This window comes from Melopsittacus undulatus, chromosome 10 (genome assembly GCF_012275295.1).
Source record: "Melopsittacus undulatus isolate bMelUnd1 chromosome 10, bMelUnd1.mat.Z, whole genome shotgun sequence".
NCBI lineage: Eukaryota > Metazoa > Chordata > Aves > Psittaciformes > Psittaculidae > Melopsittacus > Melopsittacus undulatus.
The window spans coordinates 33,662,144-33,678,556 of NC_047536.1; the positions used below are offsets into that span (position 1 = coordinate 33,662,144).

The window sequence follows — 16,413 nt, forward strand, 5'->3', positions numbered from 1 at the left end:
TCACCCCCATCTCATGACCCAATGGGACCCCATCCTGCCCATAAGCATGCATGAAAGCAGGTGCAGCCCCATTGGGGCACAGCACCCATCACCCCAGTACAGAGCCCCCCATCACTTACAGGACCCCCACCCCACGAGACCCCCCACCCAGGACCCCCATTAGTGGGCTCCATGGGCTGTGGGTGCTGCTGGGTGCATTGGGGGGGGATGCTGCTCAGCACAGTTGGTTATCGTTACGTTTGGCATCAGTCGCTTCCATTGGGCTCAATAGGGGAGGGAAGAGAGCAAAAGGAAAACTCAGCTCAGGGCGATTTAATAAGTTCAGTGTTACGAGCTGGGGAAAAGCTGTGGAACACACAAGTGGCAACGCAGGATTAATCTTCCCTTTAGTCTTGGGAATTATGTTTTCATTAATCCTAATTTTTCCAGATGTTTCTCTCCTTATACCAGGCTCTTCAAAGCCTCTGCGGCTGCAGATCCGAGCGGAGCCATGAGAACGGTTCAGAGCGAAAGATTCAAAGCTCAAATTGCTTCCTTTTTATTTTTTTCATTTTTTTCTCGGGTTTTTTTTCATTTTTTATTTTTTCTTGAGGGTTTTTGATTTTTTCTCCCCCTTTTTCCCCCCCCCCGTTTGGGCTGTCAGGGAGTTCATGCGTGTGCGGTCCCAGCGCCTCCACATGTTGTGTTACACAATGTGCTAACAAGATGGAGAAGGCCGCTCGGACCGCGTGATGCTGGGGTGACGTCTGTTCCCCTTTGTCGTGTGCATGTGTGTGTCCCGTCCCCGTCCCCCCCCCCCCCCCAACCTCATCCTCGGTAGGACCCGGCTTTGGAAGGGGGGGTCTGGCCCCTTGCCCACCTCCTGACAGGGTTGGAGCTGGACGGGAGCTTTTAAAGCGCTCGTGGTGCTCGCTTAGACGCCAGGAAGGGTTTATATGGGATCGACAGAGGGGATGGAGCCGGAGCCAGGCACAGCTCCATGTGGAGCCTGGGTTTCCATCAGGATCTTTAGGGAATGGGGACATTTGGGGTGCTCCAGGCTCAGGAAACAGCTGGAGGGGGTGATGGGGAGGAGAACGATGCCAATCCCTTCCCATTGCACTGCAGGGATGCAGCCGGAGATCCTGCTCTCTCCTGCTGGGGTACCCATCCCCTTAATCCCTGCATCCCCATCCCCATAACCTCTGCATCCCCATCCCCATAACCTCTGCATCCCCATCCCCATAACCCCTGCATCCCCATCCCCATAACCCCTGCATCCCCATCCCCATAACCCATAGGTTGGAAGGCACCCATCCACACTGCTGCATTCCCAACCCTCACACCCCTTCGGACTCCTCCATCCAACCCCATCCCATCCCGGCAGCAGGATCCGGCTGTGCTGAGCATCCTCCTCCTCGCCGGGAGCCCTGGTCTGACGCAGGAGGTCAGACAAGCCGATCGGAACAATCCTGATGCTCTCCAGCACCCGGGATGCAGATCCATGTACTTATATGGCCTGCAAAACACTGCGGGAGCATGACCAGCGTCTGGAAATCCAGATATGACTAGATCCCTTCATCAGTAATTTCTTGTACATGACTTTCTAGACCATAGGGATTTGTTCAGCTTGCAGGAGTGTTTTCTCACAGTGCCATGGACTGGCTGTTGCCAGCATATATTGGCTCGGATCTGTCGGATCCTGTTGCCTTATATGACCCTCGGTTAATTCAGCTTTCCTTTGTATCCAGCCCTCAGCAGGGAACTCCTCGAGCAGCCCCAGTGTGGATCAGGCTAAAACGGTTCCCCGAGTCCTCCTGCCATAAAACACAGTGAAAGGGGGACGTGGGGGGTGGAATTCCATGCTCCCCTCCCTGCCATCCCAGCCAGATGCTTCCTCCATCCCGGCTCCAAAAGAGAGCTCTCTGCCTGGATAATGTTACTGGAGGGACCTGGACCTTCCTCCCTGTGCCTGGTTCTTGCTATGAGGACCACAGCATCCCTGCACTATGGGGTTAATCATTCACTGTCCTTGGGGGTGTTCTGGGTCCAGGGGGGACTTTCACCTTCCCAGAGACCTCTTGAAACTTTGCCCTTCTTTTATGGGTGCCATAAAGGTTGCTTTTTAATCTGCATCCCAGTGGTGTTTTCCTCCCCTCTCTGCAATGGGGTGCTTGGTGCATCGCTGCTCTTTGCACCCAATCCGGGTTGGGAAGCAGGGAGGCTATAAAGGATGGGCTTTTACCCTAAGGGAAAGGGATGTGGTACCCAACAGCTTGGCAGAGGAGCGTGGTGGTGGTTGGTCCCAGTCTCCATGTGCTGATATGGTGGATGCAGTAGAGCCAGGTGATGGATGCAGATGGGATGCAGGAGGGATGAGAGGGGATGCAGGTCATGAGGGAGCCCCTCTGTTGGCCTCCACTCCTCTGGAGCCTGGATGAGCATCCCAAACCCTCACGTGCTGCCAGAGCAAGGTTTCCAGGTGGAAAAGGAGCACGTGTCCAAGGACATCCTGCTGAGCCTGCAATTCCCTATCTCCAGATAAGGAGTTGTGTCATCTCCGGGCATGGAGCCTGTAACCCTGCACTGCTGCTTCCCTGTGCATGCCCCATTGTGCCTGCCAACCCCAACCTCCCGTGTCCCCACATCTCTGCCCCTTGCCATAGGTCTCAATCAGATCCAGGAGGGCTTTTACATCCCAAACCTCCTTGGTTTGTTCCCTTAACAGCACTGGGATGCTCCAGCATCTTCCTCTTCCTCCTCCTCACAGGAGGCCCCTGTGCCGTTGCCTTGAAATCTTCAAAGCTCTGCTTTGTAAATGATCTGTTCAAAGCTTTTTCTTTGAGCATCTTATTTAAGCTCACTTTAAAAGCCCCAAAGCAAAGCAGGAAGGGGAGGGCTGAGCCGCTGTGGGGATGCAGGAGGGGAGCGAGAGCACAGCACCGAGTGCTCTGCAGTGAGCACCCCAGTGCAGGGCACACTGAGGGGAGCCCTGTCCTTGCTTTGCTAAGCTGGGATCAAACCACTTCTCCCAGCCCTTTAGGAGCAGCCTGGCCCCTCCATCTCCAAGCATCTCCATTGGGTTTTAACTCACCAGCCATTGACCAAAGAGGTTTTAATGTGCCAGGCTTGAAAACCCCTTTGTGGCAATGGGAGCATCCTGTCTACTCATCCCATCCCACCCCTGCCTATGCTGGTGGCAATAAAGAGACCCACACAGCACCATGGGGACCCCAGCCCCACATTTCCTTGGGCGAGGGATCCCTGTGGGAGCATCCACTGCCCTTAGCATCACCATCCACGCGGCAGGGACATGCTATGGGCCATATACTGGTTTGGGTTGGAAGGGACACTGAAGATCACCCAGTCCCAACCCCTCTACAAAGCATCCGATCTCCCATCCCTCAACCCACCGCTGGCCACACCACCACCTTTCCTCACCCCCCATCCCATTGCCCTCATTTCCATCCTCTTGGGGCTGCAAACGGGCCCGGGGAGGGGTTGGCAGCAGATCCTCACACACATTATCCAACAATTGTTTCCCATTTTGCGCCCTCGCCTGCCTCATCCTCCAGTAACAATGACGAAGAGCGGAGCGGAGCCAGCGCCCGCGGCAGGGGTGTTGAGATCAGGGACAGCACAAAAATATCTTCTCTCTGGAACAAATATTTACCAACCCCTCTGCCTTTTGTTCTTGTGGTTCTCAGCGATGGTTTCTTTGCCTTTTTTTCCCTTAATTTCTTTTTTCTTTCTTTTTTCTGTTTTTTTCCAGACATTTCACTGGCAAAAATGTCACCAAAGCAGCAACCCAGAAACTTGGGGGAGCTGCTTGGCTGCTCTGCCCTTTGTTTTTCACTGTTAATGAAATCCCAACCATTGTAACCAATGCAAACCTGTGAGAAAATGAACTTTGGGGTGCTGAGATTGGAGCTCGGTAAGATGCAGGCGAAGGAAACGGCATCATCCGGTTGAGTGGGGTGGTGGTAACACCAGAGCCTTTCCGGGTGGGATGTGGCAGAGACACATTGGGATGGGGGATATCTGAGCTTCCAGCATCCCTCTGGGGGTCTCAGTGGTGTTATCCCTGTTGGGAGGTAGGGATGGGTTAAATGGGGTTCATGCTGTGGTACCCACATCCCTGGTCCCTCTCTGCTCCATGGCAAGTTCTTCCTGTTTCTCCTCAAAATCCGGTTTTATGGCAGCCAAAGGAGAGCACGTGGGTAATTTATGGGGTTGTGTTTGAAGAAGGGAAGGGGAAAATCTCCTCTTCTGGCACATAAACTTCTATCTTTGGTTATAAATTAACCATGGCCATAAAACCCCTGGTGCCGGAGGGAGTGGAGCTCACCCTGAGAGCGCTGCCGGTCACTGTCCACACTGGGATGGCCATGACAGCATCCCCAAACCCTCACCGGCTCCTGCCCCTCGCCCTGGGGCTCTTCCAGGCTGCTCTGCTCCTCTTCTTCCTCCTCTTCGTCACCTACGATGAGCCCTCAGCACAGGCAGAAGATGCCAGCTCGGTGGCCAAGCATCTCTACAGCATCTTCCCCTTCTTCCAGGACATCCAGGTGATGCTGGTGGTGGGGCTGGGGCTCTTACTGACCTTCCTGCCCCGCTATGGGCTCAGTGTCCTCACCCACAACTTCCTCCTGCTCAACTTCTCCATGCAATGGGCGATGATGCTGCAGGGATTACTCCATTGCTTCCACCATGGCCAGGTCCACTTGAGCCTCCACAGCATCCTCACTGCGGAGTTTGCTGCTGTGACAGTGCTCATCTCTATGGGGGCCATACTGGGGAGGACCAGCCCCTTCCAGCTCCTCATCATGGCCACATGTGAAGTCCCCATCTACCTCACCACTGAATGGGCCATCATCACCTATCTGGGTGTCCTGGATGTGGGGGGCACCATCACCATCCACGTCTTCTCCTGCTATTTTGGCCTCGGTGTATCCAAAGCTCTGTTCAGGGCATCACAACAGCCAGTGCACCCCAATGAGACCTCGACCCCCCGCTCCGACCTCATGTCCCTGGTTGGGATGCTCATCCTCTGGGTCTTCTGGCCCAGCTTTGTGGCTGTTCTCTGCCAACCGGGGGATGCTCAGCACCGCGCCATCCTCAACACCCTCCTGGCCATGAGTGCCAGTGCCGTGACCACCATAGTGGCCTCCAGCCTGATGGAGAGGGATGGGAAGCTCAGCCCTGGCCACCTCCAGAACGGCAGCCTGGCCGGTGGGGTGGCCATCGGTGCCGTGGCTGACATGGCCATGGCACCAGGGGCTGCCCTTGCCTTGGGAAGCCTCTCAGCCATGATCTGCCTCCTTGGCTCCAGGTTCCTCACCCCTTTCCTAGCAAGGAAGCTCTCACTGCAGGACCAATGTGGCATCCACAACCTCCATGGCTTGCCTGGCATCCTCGGAGCCGCAGCCAGCGCCGTGGCCATCCTGGTGGTACCCGATGTCACCGCCGGGTACCACATCTCCCCCATTGGAGGCAATGCCACCGAGGGGATGGCGATGGGACGGTTCGGGGACCGTGGGGCAGGATGGCAGGCGCTGTGCCAGGCAATGGGGCTGGTGTTGGCTGTTGGTGGCTCACTGCTCACCGGGCTGCTCACCGGTGCCATGCTCCGGATGCCCTGCCTGGCGTTGCCACCACAGAGGCTCTGCTTCGATGACTCCCTGTATTTTAAGGGGCAGGAGGAGGCTGAGGGCACAGGGATGGGCAGCACCAGGGAGGAAGGGGCTCTGGCAATGAAGGAGCAGGTTTAGGCATTGGGATGTGTTTGCAGATGAGGGTTCGGCCCTGTCTCCATCACCGGCAAGGAGCACAGGCAGGAGGTGCTGTCTGCTCCCAGTCCCTGCCCAGCTTCTGAGGATGCTGACAGAGCCAGGACATCACCATGGCACCAATCCCTCCTCCATCATCCCACCCCATGGCTGTGAACCCCCTCCTCTGCCCTGGTTGCTCCCAGCATCCATCCATTCCCAGCAGGAACACGCTCAGGGTGTCCCCCTCTGGAAGAACATTAACCTGGATGGCACCACTGCAGGGCACCAGCACCGGCTGCTTCCCTCTCCATGAGCAGCATCACCCATGGTGCCTGTCCCAAAACTCAGCTCCGGGATGGGGACTCAGCATCCACTGCTGTAGGGTGGAAATGCAGCAGTGGGTGAGATGGAATAAGATGATCCGGCCCCAAGCAAGGGAATTTGCATGGATTTGATAACATTCCCTGGCAATCGGCTCTCCAGGATATTTTGACAAGGAGAACACCAACTTTATCACCACCACCACAGCAGGCAGCAATGAGGATCCAGCCCGAGCACTGAGAGCACCCTTGGAGAGAGCCAGGAGGCACCCACATCACCCTCATCCCACCCCAAAGCTGGGGTCGGGAAAGCTGTGCCAGCAACCCAGGGTGCTGTGAGGGCCCGAGGAAGAGCCGCAGCCCCATCCCATCCTATCCCATCCCATTCCATCCCATTCAATCCCATCCCATCCCATCCCATCCCATTCCATCCCATCCCATCCCATTCCATCCCATCCCATCTCATCCCATCCCATCCCATTCCATCCCATCCCATTCCATCCCATTCCATTCCATCCCATTCCATCCCATCCCATCCCTCCCCGGGCAATGAGCCGCTTCCACCCCGCAGAGGACAAAGCCTGCGGTCCATGGCTGGCATGCGGCGGGCGCGGGGCCGCATCCTGCCCGCAGAGCAGGGCTGTGATTCACATCCCCCTCCATGAGTCACTGCTGCCCCTGCACTGCCATGGATCCTGCTGCTGCACAGACAATGCCAGGGACAACCAAACCCCCCCATACCCCCCCAGCGCTGGCCACAGGAGCAGGGGGCTCTCGGCACGGTTGGGGGTCCCCAAAGCCGAGCGATGGGAGCAGGGCTGGATCCTGCGGCCGCAGGAGAGGGAATGATGCTGAGGAATAATCACATCCAGGCCCGGGGGGATTGGGGAATTGTTAGAATAAAACATAGCCGAGCTCTGACAAAGCGATCCTGCCCCCCCCATCCCACCCCCATTCCCAACAATGGGCCCCGCGGGCTGAGCAGTGGGGCCGGGGGCCACGGTGATGGGAGGCAGCGTGGTCCCGACCTCCCCCCCTGGCCTCTAATACAGCCCCCAGGCTTCCCTTGGCATGGATGTGTCCCTGTGTTGGGAAGCATCATGCGCATGGAGCAGGGTCCAGCAGGGCCCCTCGCGTCTCCCTGGCTCCTGCTGGGTGTCAAGAGCCATTGGAGCCAGTTCCTGCCCTGGGATGCTGCGATACCATCGGGAACAGGGATCGGGAGCATCCAGGCTCCGAGAGAGCCGGAGCTCCCGCTGAGCCCGGCATCCCATCCTGCTGCTTGCCTCCATGCCGAGGCCTGCCGGCTCCAACGGCTCCGGTGGTGGCATTGAGGGATGCAGGCATGGAAAGGAATCCTATGCAGGCACCCATGCGTGTGCAGGGACGTGTGTGCTCATGCATCATCATAGAAGGGTTTGGGTTGGAAGGGACCTCATCCAGTTCCAGCATCCATGTGCACACACATGAACACACACATCCATACATACACACTCATACATGCACCCATACACACACATACAGTCCCACACGCACACACATTCCCGAGCCTTGCATCCCTCTCGCTGGCTCCGGAGCAGCATCCAGCATCCCCATCCCTTCCCAGCCTCCTGCCGAGCAGCCTGCGGCACCCAGCGGGAGAGCAGGCGATGGGATGTGGGGAGCTGGGCTGGGGCACATCCCTCCTCTGGGCTGGCACATCCCGGTGCGGGCATCCCGGCACGGCGCTGCTCAATCTGGTCTGCAGATGCCTCCAGCACCGGGATGGGATGGGGGTCAGCGCTTCCCCACTGCCCGCAGAGGCTCAGGCAGCTGGTATCCCATAGCCGGGGGGGGGGCAGGACCCACCTGGGACACAGCACGGCTCCCAGCATCCCCATCCCATGGGATGCGCTGTCCTGCAGCTGGATGGTGCTGGGTGTGCCGCTCGGCTCTCCCCGCTGCTCTCCAAAGGATGGAGCAGTAAAACATTCAGCAGAGCCCCTAGCGTTTATCACACCATAAATCTGGGCTTTCAACAGCTTTACGATGCTGCAGGGAGAGGGGAGAGAACAAAACGCTGCTCTCTGCTCCATCAGACACAGCCTCGCATGTGCCAGTGCCCCCAGCGCCAGGGCGGACAAGGGGCCGAGGACCAAAGCAGGGGGTTCATATGGGCAAGAACCCCCAAACACCATCCCGGGGGCTGCTGGCACAAGGAAAGGGTGATGCTGTGGGGCAGCTGCGTTTTGGTGGGACAATGATGGGGGTAAATGCATCTCCAGCATCGGCTCTGTGGAAATAGGGCAGACACCAGCATGGTCTTTGGGTACAGCTCCCCCAGTGCACTGAGAGCTGCTGCCTCTGAGCTCAGTCCGGAGCCGGGTTGGGATGCAGGACACTGGTCCTGGTGAGGAGCCTCAGTCCCCATCCCTGTCCCCATCAACCAACCCATCCATGATTGCAAAACAAGCAGTGCGGGGAGGAAGCTGTGACCATGTGCTCAGCATCGGCTGCATCTGGCCAGGCCATCACCGCGGCCTCTGGCCCAGCACAGGGATGAGGACGCAGTGGCCACATCCCCATTGCACACATCGCATCCTCCCTGCACTAACACACATGTGTGTGTGCAGCCTTCACACCGAGCCCATCGCATCCCACACGGTCCCGATGGGGGGGGACAGGACCATGGCAGCAGTGACTGCTGCAGCCACAGGAGAGCAGCCCCCCCGGAGCAGGGGGGATCGTGCGGTGCTGCCCTCGAAGGAAATGCGCTCACTCCATGTGCTGCACACTTGGGTTTGCTGCTGCTATTTTTATGTGACTTTTCGGGGCCCGTTTCCTTTTTCCGGCTGTTTTCGCCGTGATTCCACCAGCGCCACGACCTCTGTTCCCCTCCCTCCCGTCTGCCCCTTCCTTCACTCTTTCCTTCCTTTCCATGCACTCATTCCTGCCGCAGATGCACTGGGATCCCTTTCCCCCCTCCCCGAAGCCGGTGCTAGCAGCAAGCTGGTGGTGAGCTCATGGTGAGCTCATGGTGAGTGTGGCAATGCCTCCTACCAGCACTGTGATGCTGAAGCAGCAGCACCAGCACAACCTCCCCTATTCCCAGTTCCTGCAGCACAGCCAGGAATAGCACAACACTCCTTTTAGACCCCCAGCCTCATCCATGGGATATCGAGCATCAATAGAGTGATTTGGGGATGGGGGTGGGATACAGGGGGATATGTGGGGGCAATGACTGAGATGAGGATTGGGAATAAGAGAGAAACCCCAAACCTAAACCAGTGCAAACCATCCTGAGGAAGCAGAGGAAGGACAGGAGGATAAGGCAGCAATGCTAGTTCCCGAGGATGAGGATGGAGCAGGGAGGAGGGAGCGTGGCCTCCAGTACTGAAGCTGCAGGTCCCCAATGAGCCCCTCCACCAGCCTGCCCCATGCCACGCAGGCAGCATCACCCAGGACATGATCCCGTTGCAGGGACCTCACAAGAGCAGCACCCCTGCTCTGACCCCAAACCGGGGTCCCTGTCCTACCCCCCAAACCCTGCTCCCTGCCTGCATCCTACACCCCATGGTGAGCCCCTTCCCACCCCCCCAGCCTCCTTCCAGCCCAATCCCAATGGTAAGGAGTGGGCAAGGACCCCCGAGCACCCCCCGATCCCATCGGGATGCTGGGGACCCCAAGGGAAGGAGCCCCGAGGGGCAGGGGTGCGGGTCCCATGGTCAGCAGCACCCACTGAGCACCCTGCGGGGAGCGGAGCCATCCGCACCGGATGGGACCGCGGTGCAGAGCGGGGATGCGGCCGCTCGGCGCAGAGCGCTGCTGCCACCTCGTGTCCTGCACGCCCGGCCCCGCAGCCCCAAGCGGGGCTGGCACAACGGGAACGGCTTAAACCTGCCCGAGGGGAGACTGAGGCAGAAGCTGTTCCCTGTGAGGCTGCTGAGGCGCTGGCACAGGGTGCCCAGAGAAGCTGTGGCTGCCCCATCCCTGGCAGTGCTCAAGGCCAGGTTGGACACAGGGGTTGGAGCAGCTGCTCCAGTGGAAGGGGTCCCTGCCCATGGAACTGGATGAGCTTTAAGGTCCCTTCAACCCAAACCATCCTGGGATTCCGGGATGACAGCACCCAACCGATGGGGAAAGCATTGAGGAAACTGGGGCAGGGGCAAACAGCCTCCACCACCGTGCATAAGGGTGAAGGATGGAGCCCTATGAGCCAGGGCTGCACACACAGGATGCCTTAGTGCCCACCGCTGTGCCATGCCCGGTCCATGCACACCACATCACACCAACCCCATCCACAACCCAAGGCCCAGGGTCACAACACACCCATAGGGCTTCCAGGTTTTATTTCTGGCTTCCCAGACAGTGTTTGCCACCCCAGAAGGGAGCAGGGATGCACCCAGAGCACAGGGACAAGGGAGGATGCTCCTGAGCTCAAACACTGCATCCCTGCAGGCTCAGCTCAGCCCAGGGTACCAGGACACGCACAGTGCTGAGCAACCGGGTCCTCCAGTGCTGCACAGCCCATGGGCTGAGCCTTGGCCTCAAGCCCCTGCATCTGCCATGGGTTTTGCTGCTTATCCATGGGCACTGGGATGCACCTCAGCTTCCCCATCCACTGTGGGCATGCAGTTGCTCTCTGTGTGCCAGCAATGCAGCACAGACATGGGATCCACTCCATAGCCTGGCCATCCTCAGAGCCTTATAGATACACAGTGGTCCCGCATCCAGCAACAGCCCCACATCCTCTTTCTGCCCCAAAAGCAACCGTTGTCCCCCCGAAAGCAACAGGAGATGCAGGGGCAGGAGCATCAGAGAAATCCAACCCCTCACCTCCTTTCTTTGGCACTTCCCTTTCTTCTTCCCTTGATCCTGGTGTTCCAGCTTCCCACCACAGCCATCCCGCAGCAAACCAACCTGCCAGGGATGCAATGGGGCCGGTCCTTGGGTACCACTTGAAACAGGAGGATGAATTCAACATCTCCACTGCCTTCAGCATTGAATGTGCCCCACGTTTCCAAACCAGCCACCGGATGCAGGAGCTGCGCATCCCTCCGGTACACGGTGAGAGCATCCCTATGAGTCCCGGTGTGGTGTGTGCAGGGCATAGAGCTTCTCCCAGCAGGTCACCAGCCTCTGAGCCTTCCTCCCGAGCTCCCGCATCATCTTCCTCCTACGGCCACGTCCCCTGCGCCGGGGCTGAGCTGGGATGCGCGGTGGGCTCTGTGGTCACAGCATACAGAGGGAGCATCACACAGGGTTAGTAAAGGGGATGAAAGCCACCACTCATAGGGTTTGTATGGGTAAAGCTGCAGGATGGGGTGGTCAAACCACACAGGAGCATGGTGAGGGTCTGCTCTTGGGTCCCCATTGCTGAGCAGCACAGCCCAGGCAGGGTTTGTCCCAGCCCATTGCCCTGGTGGTGATGGGGAGGATGAATCCCAGCACTGGCAGAACCTGGGGTTTCCCCACTAGTTAATGAGTTGCTGGCTGCTGCCATAGGGAATTCTCATGGATGGGGTTTCCCCTGCAGAACCCAGGGCAGCTCCTTAGGGAGAAATCCCATCTGCTGCCTGGGAGAGCCCAGGAATGAGAGCAGGACTGGGTGAGCATCTAAGGCAATGCTCTATTCCCATCATCCATGGCATAGGGGAACAAACCCACTTGGGATCCGGTGGTAAAACACCCTCAGCCTGTCCCACACTCCCACTATTGGACATCCCTCCTGGGTTGTTTTAAAGCTCACTGGGATGTGCCATCATCATCATCCCACACTCACAGACACAGCATGGACCATGGGATGCTGCAGCCAGGAAAGCACTCAATAGGGATGGCTCTGCCCACAGCCCATGTGCTGGGGAACTGGGAGCCATGGGGGGACTGGGAGCCATGGGGGGACTGGGAGCCATGGGGGGACTGGGAGCCATGGGGGGACTGGGAGCCATGGGGGGACTGGGAAGGGGCAGAGCTCCCACCTTGCGGATGCTCCTGCAGCTCTCCCTGAACACCACTTCCGTGTTCCTGGCCACCTTCCATAGTGCCAGCTCCTCAGGACCACGCAGGGATCCAGCAGCTGCTTCCCATAGGGACATGGTGATGTTGTAGATGGAGAACAGGATCTTCTGGTCCTGGAGAGGAGAAGGACATGGAGGGGAATGGGAATCAATGGGTCCTGGGGGCTGAGCACCCACAGTGCTGCTCAGTGCTCACCTGATCCGAGCGGCAAGCAGGGCCAGCCCTTCTGCTCCTGTCCACTGATCCACTCAGGGCTCTCTGGAGACATAAAGCAGGATCAGGCATCCCAAAGGATCAACACCTCCAATGTGGGGCAGGAACCCCCATTTAAACCATGCTCTCCCCCAGCAAAGCTTCCCAGCTCATCCTTGGATCCCCCAGGGCCGCATCCTGCTCGGCATTCCCAGGAGCACTCACCAGGTTCTGGATCTCATGGAAGATGACAGCTCGGTACTGCCGGAGGATCCTGGTGATGCTGCACCTCTTGCCTCTGCTCAGCACCGTGAGGAGCAGGAGCAGCACAACAGCACAGGAGAGCGCCCGGGGGGAAATCTGGGCAGGGAAGGGATTGGGATCAGACAGGGATGCTCCAGGCTCTGCCTTCATCCCCTTAACACAGCCCCATTGACCATCCCATGTCCCTGAAGATGCAGGATGGGGCTCAGCCTTGAGGAGCCACCACAGCTTCATCCCAGTCCATACCCTTGGCACACACTGAGCTCTTTCTGCTGCCATCAATCAGATTCTGGGCACAGAGCTGTGCAGGATCCTTATAGGTCTATAGGGTCTATCCCCCTACTCTCTACCCCAACAGGGTTCCCAGTAACTCCGCAGCTTGTGGCATCACCAGGTCCTTTCCAACCCTGTTCAATGATTCCATTCCCAGGAATGGAATTATTATTCAATTCAATGGAATTATAATTAAAGTCAATTGAATTATTATTCAATCCAATGGAATTATTGTTCAATCCAATGGAATTATCATTCAAACCAGCAGCAACCGAGGGGAATGGAAATGGATGTGCCCTGCTCATTGGAGAGGGGCTGGAGGTCAGGAACCACCTGGTTCCCACCAGCAAACCTCCACATCTCGATGCAGCTTCAGGCATCCCATAGGGATGCTCTCTGCACACCCCAGCATTCCCAGCTCCCACACAGCTCAAGCTCACCCTTGGCTCTGGGATCTGCTTCCCAGGCAGCAGCAGCACAAGGCCCTGCTCTCCCCAGCTCCAAAACCCAACACCCATATCCGAACTGGGATGAACCCTGGAGCTTTGAACAGGAGCCAGCATGGCCTCAAGTGACCGGGGCTGGGACACCTGAGCAGCCCCACAGCAGTGGGGTGAGGATGGAAGCCTCTCCATGGGCCCCATCCCGGTGTCTGTATCACCCCCTGACCCTCCTCCCCATGCAGGCTCAGGTCTGGGCAGGCAGAAGCAGCTCAGCTCCTTCCAGCTATGCGATCCCAAAGCAAGAGCAATGAGGAAGGGATGGGCACAGCTCACATCCCTATGGGCTCACCAACATCCCAGCCACCTCTGGCCCTTGGGGTTGGCCTTTTGCTCCTAGAAGCCAGAAGGAAAAGTCATTCCCTGGTGGAAGTCTGAGCCCATCCATCCTGCCCCATGGCGTGTAAAACCTTCATCCCACTCACTGATGGGCTGGTCCCAGCTCCTAAAGGATGAGGAAACCTTCTCCCACCTTCCCATAGCTCAGCAGGAGATGGGGGCTTAACACGAGGTGGAATCCAGCACCCTGCAAGGCTGGGAACCCATGGACACAGCAGCACCTTGGATGTGTGAGGAGATGAGCAATTCCATGTGCAACCGGTACCAATCCCATTGGGCTCTTCAGCTGCATTCATCACCATGAGCCTTCCAGTAGAGCCATACTGGGCCCCATCCAGAGGCCAGGAAAGGCTGGGAAGAGCCTCCCCATGCTGCTGGCTTTGCTCTCTGCAAGCCCACGCAGGGATCTCGGCCCAGGGGTGATTCAGCATTGAGCTGAGGGTACAATCCTCATGGATACCAATGGAGAGCGCTGCTTCCATAGGGACACCCTGTCCAAAGTCTAAGGGTTGCTGCTCCCAGGAAACCTCCTCTTCCAGGCCCTGCAATCTCACTCTGAAACTGGGAATGACTTCCCTGAAGTGCCTTATAAAGCAATGGGGACCAAATTCCAGCAGGAAGCACAGCATTCCCAGGCAGCCCAGCCTGGCGCTGGACTCCCAGCGCTCGGCACAGGAGGGAGCACAGCCCCAGCTCAAAGAGCTCCATGGGCCACGGGATGGGGGCTCAGGGGGTGCTTCCCATTGGGGAGAGCTGGGAAGCAGCAGTGATGTGAGGGATGCAGGGAAGAGACAGATGAAGCCAGCAAATCCCAGTCCTGGCCATTCCCTCCCATTCTTTAGATGGAGGATGCTAAGCTCAGTGGCTGGTTTGGGGTTATTCCTTCCCCCTCATCCCTATCCCTGCCCCAGTAAGATACAGCAGGCAGATTGCTTCCCACAGGGAAGGAGCAGGAATGCCAGAGCCTGTCCCTGGCGGGAGAAGCTAATCTCTTCCTCGGCTCTAATCCTCCAGCAAATACAGGAGATAAGGAAATCACCATTACTGATAGAGCAGCTCCTGGCGCACTCGTGCAAGCCCTGGACACGAGGAATAACACCCAGGGCTCCCATTAGGGTCCCACTGGGAATCCCAGCTCATTCCAGCCACAGATCCTGTCCCAAACACCCTTTGACCCAAGGGGACCCAGACACTCAGCACATGCCACAGCTCCAGGCAGACCCAACGCTCTCCCCCTTGGGATAAGCCAGGTCCAAGCCCCATTCCAGCTCCATCCCAGCCAGGTCCAAGCCCTTTCCCAACCAACAGCAGCCCCTTCCCCACCAATTCCCACCACAACCCTCCCATCCAGCTCCAAGCTCCAGCGTATCCTCCCCAGCCCCTTCCGACTGGTCCAAGCCCTTTCCCATCCGGATCAGCCCAAGCCCCATCCCAGCGAATCCCATTGGCCCCAGCACCGCGGGGGTCCCATCCCGGTGCGGCCGCACTCACCATGGAGCCCTCCGGGCGCGCTCCCGCAGCCGCGTCCCCGCTGCGCAGGGTTTGAACTTGGCTCCAGGGTGGGAGGGGACGGGACGGAGCTGCCCGGCCCCGCGGGAGCGAGCGCGGCGTCGGGGGCGAGCAGGGACACACAGGGACCCGAGGCCGTGCCCCTGTGCGGACGGGGGTGCGGAGCCGTCGGTGCGGGTCGGACCCACATAGAGCCATGCAGCAGGGAGGCCCCTCGGTGACCACAGCCCCCTCCTGCTTCCCCTTCACCAGTTCTCACCATCAGCATCAGCACTGGATCCTGCTCCAACTCCGGATCGTTTGCTCTTGTGGAGAGGAAAAGCAATGGATAGAGGAGGAAGGCTGTGATGAAGAGGAGGGTGAGGGCATTGGAGCCAGGGGTTGAATAATCCACTTCTCAACTTGGCAGGAATGGTTCTCCATGGGAAGAGGAACCCCAGCAATGAACTGCAGACGGCAGGACCCAGATAACTTGTTCCTTGAGCTCTACACAGTTAAACCCCACAGGTGCCATAACCCAGTTTAAAACCACCAACACGAAGAGGCCCTAAAAGTTATCTAAACCAAAACCCAAACCTAACCCCAGGTACAGTGGCAAAAGGAGCTCAGTGCTGTGAGGCCTCCAGCACATCCCAGTCAGCACTGGGAATAACCCCTCCTCTCAGCACCCGCAAGGAGCAACTCCCACCAAGTCCTTCCCATGGGTTTTCCCAAACCCAGGGCTCTGGGGTTGCCTTTCCCAGTAAATCCTTAAGGAATGTGGTGCTGTCATTGGAGTCAGGGGATTCCAGCTGAGGGTCACACACTCGGTATCTGGCTTGTATGAGATGCTCCAAACACAAGTCAGGGATCTCTCCAGCAGGAAAAGCCAGGGCAGTGTGGTTCCAACTGCCCTTCCCACCTCAATGCTAGAGCCACTAAGTGAGAGCACTGCAGGGCAAAGGGATCCACGTTTCCCTGGCATCCAGCCTTCCCAAGCACATCACTACCCCAGGAAGCACTCCCTGCCCAGAACAGTGGGACAGAGTCCCCACATCCAAGCACTTACATGGATCACAGGATGGAGGAAGGACAGCACATGTTAGAAACTACTTTTAAACATGTTTTCCTCATGCCTGGCTCAGTCATGGAATCCTTGTCCAGGAACTTTCCCTTCCAACATCCATCCCCTCCTTCCCATAAAGGATGCCAGTGACAGCATGAAATCCCTGAGCAAGTCTCTCAACCCCAGTGCCTCTCACTCACCTTGGATAAACCACAATTCCATGG

At 57.9% G+C, this 16,413-nt stretch overlaps 2 protein-coding genes across 2 annotated transcripts; one reads left to right on the forward strand and one right to left on the reverse strand.

The window, feature by feature from the left end:
* The first annotated feature begins 4,286 nt into the window (after positions 1-4,286).
* Positions 4,287-5,750, forward strand: LOC101881355 (ammonium transporter Rh type A-like). Its single transcript, XM_034066577.1, has 2 exons — positions 4,287-5,436; positions 5,503-5,750. Exons 1-2 carry the CDS (start codon positions 4,287-4,289, stop codon positions 5,748-5,750), a joined length of 1,398 nt encoding a protein of 465 aa, XP_033922468.1.
* A 4,973-nt stretch (positions 5,751-10,723) lies between these two features.
* Positions 10,724-15,151, reverse strand: C10H20orf204 (chromosome 10 C20orf204 homolog). The gene is made up of 5 exons (XM_031047020.2): positions 15,127-15,151; positions 12,485-12,619; positions 12,263-12,325; positions 12,028-12,180; positions 10,724-11,275 (listed from the first exon to the last, which is right to left on the reverse strand). Exons 1-5 carry the CDS (start codon positions 15,127-15,129, stop codon positions 11,129-11,131), a joined length of 501 nt encoding a protein of 166 aa, XP_030902880.2. The 5' UTR covers positions 15,130-15,151; the 3' UTR covers positions 10,724-11,128.
* Positions 15,152-16,413: the final 1,262 nt, after the last annotated feature.

Bases quoted from the DNA above. Each gene is read 5' to 3' on its own strand.
- LOC101881355 (XM_034066577.1), top strand. From the start codon at position 4,287: ATGGCCATAAAACCCCTGGTGCCGGAGGGAGTGGAGCTCACCCTGAGA. The intron at 5,437-5,502 runs ATGTCACCGCCG...TGGCGATGGGAC, and splicing joins GGCCATCCTGGTGGTACCCG to GGTTCGGGGACCGTGGGGCA.
- C10H20orf204 (XM_031047020.2), bottom strand. The intron at 12,326-12,484 runs GTGAGTGCTCCT...TTATGTCTCCAG, and splicing joins TCCATGAGATCCAGAACCTG to AGAGCCCTGAGTGGATCAGT. The intron at 12,181-12,262 runs GTGAGCACTGAG...TCTCCTCTCCAG, and splicing joins CTGCTTGCCGCTCGGATCAG to GACCAGAAGATCCTGTTCTC.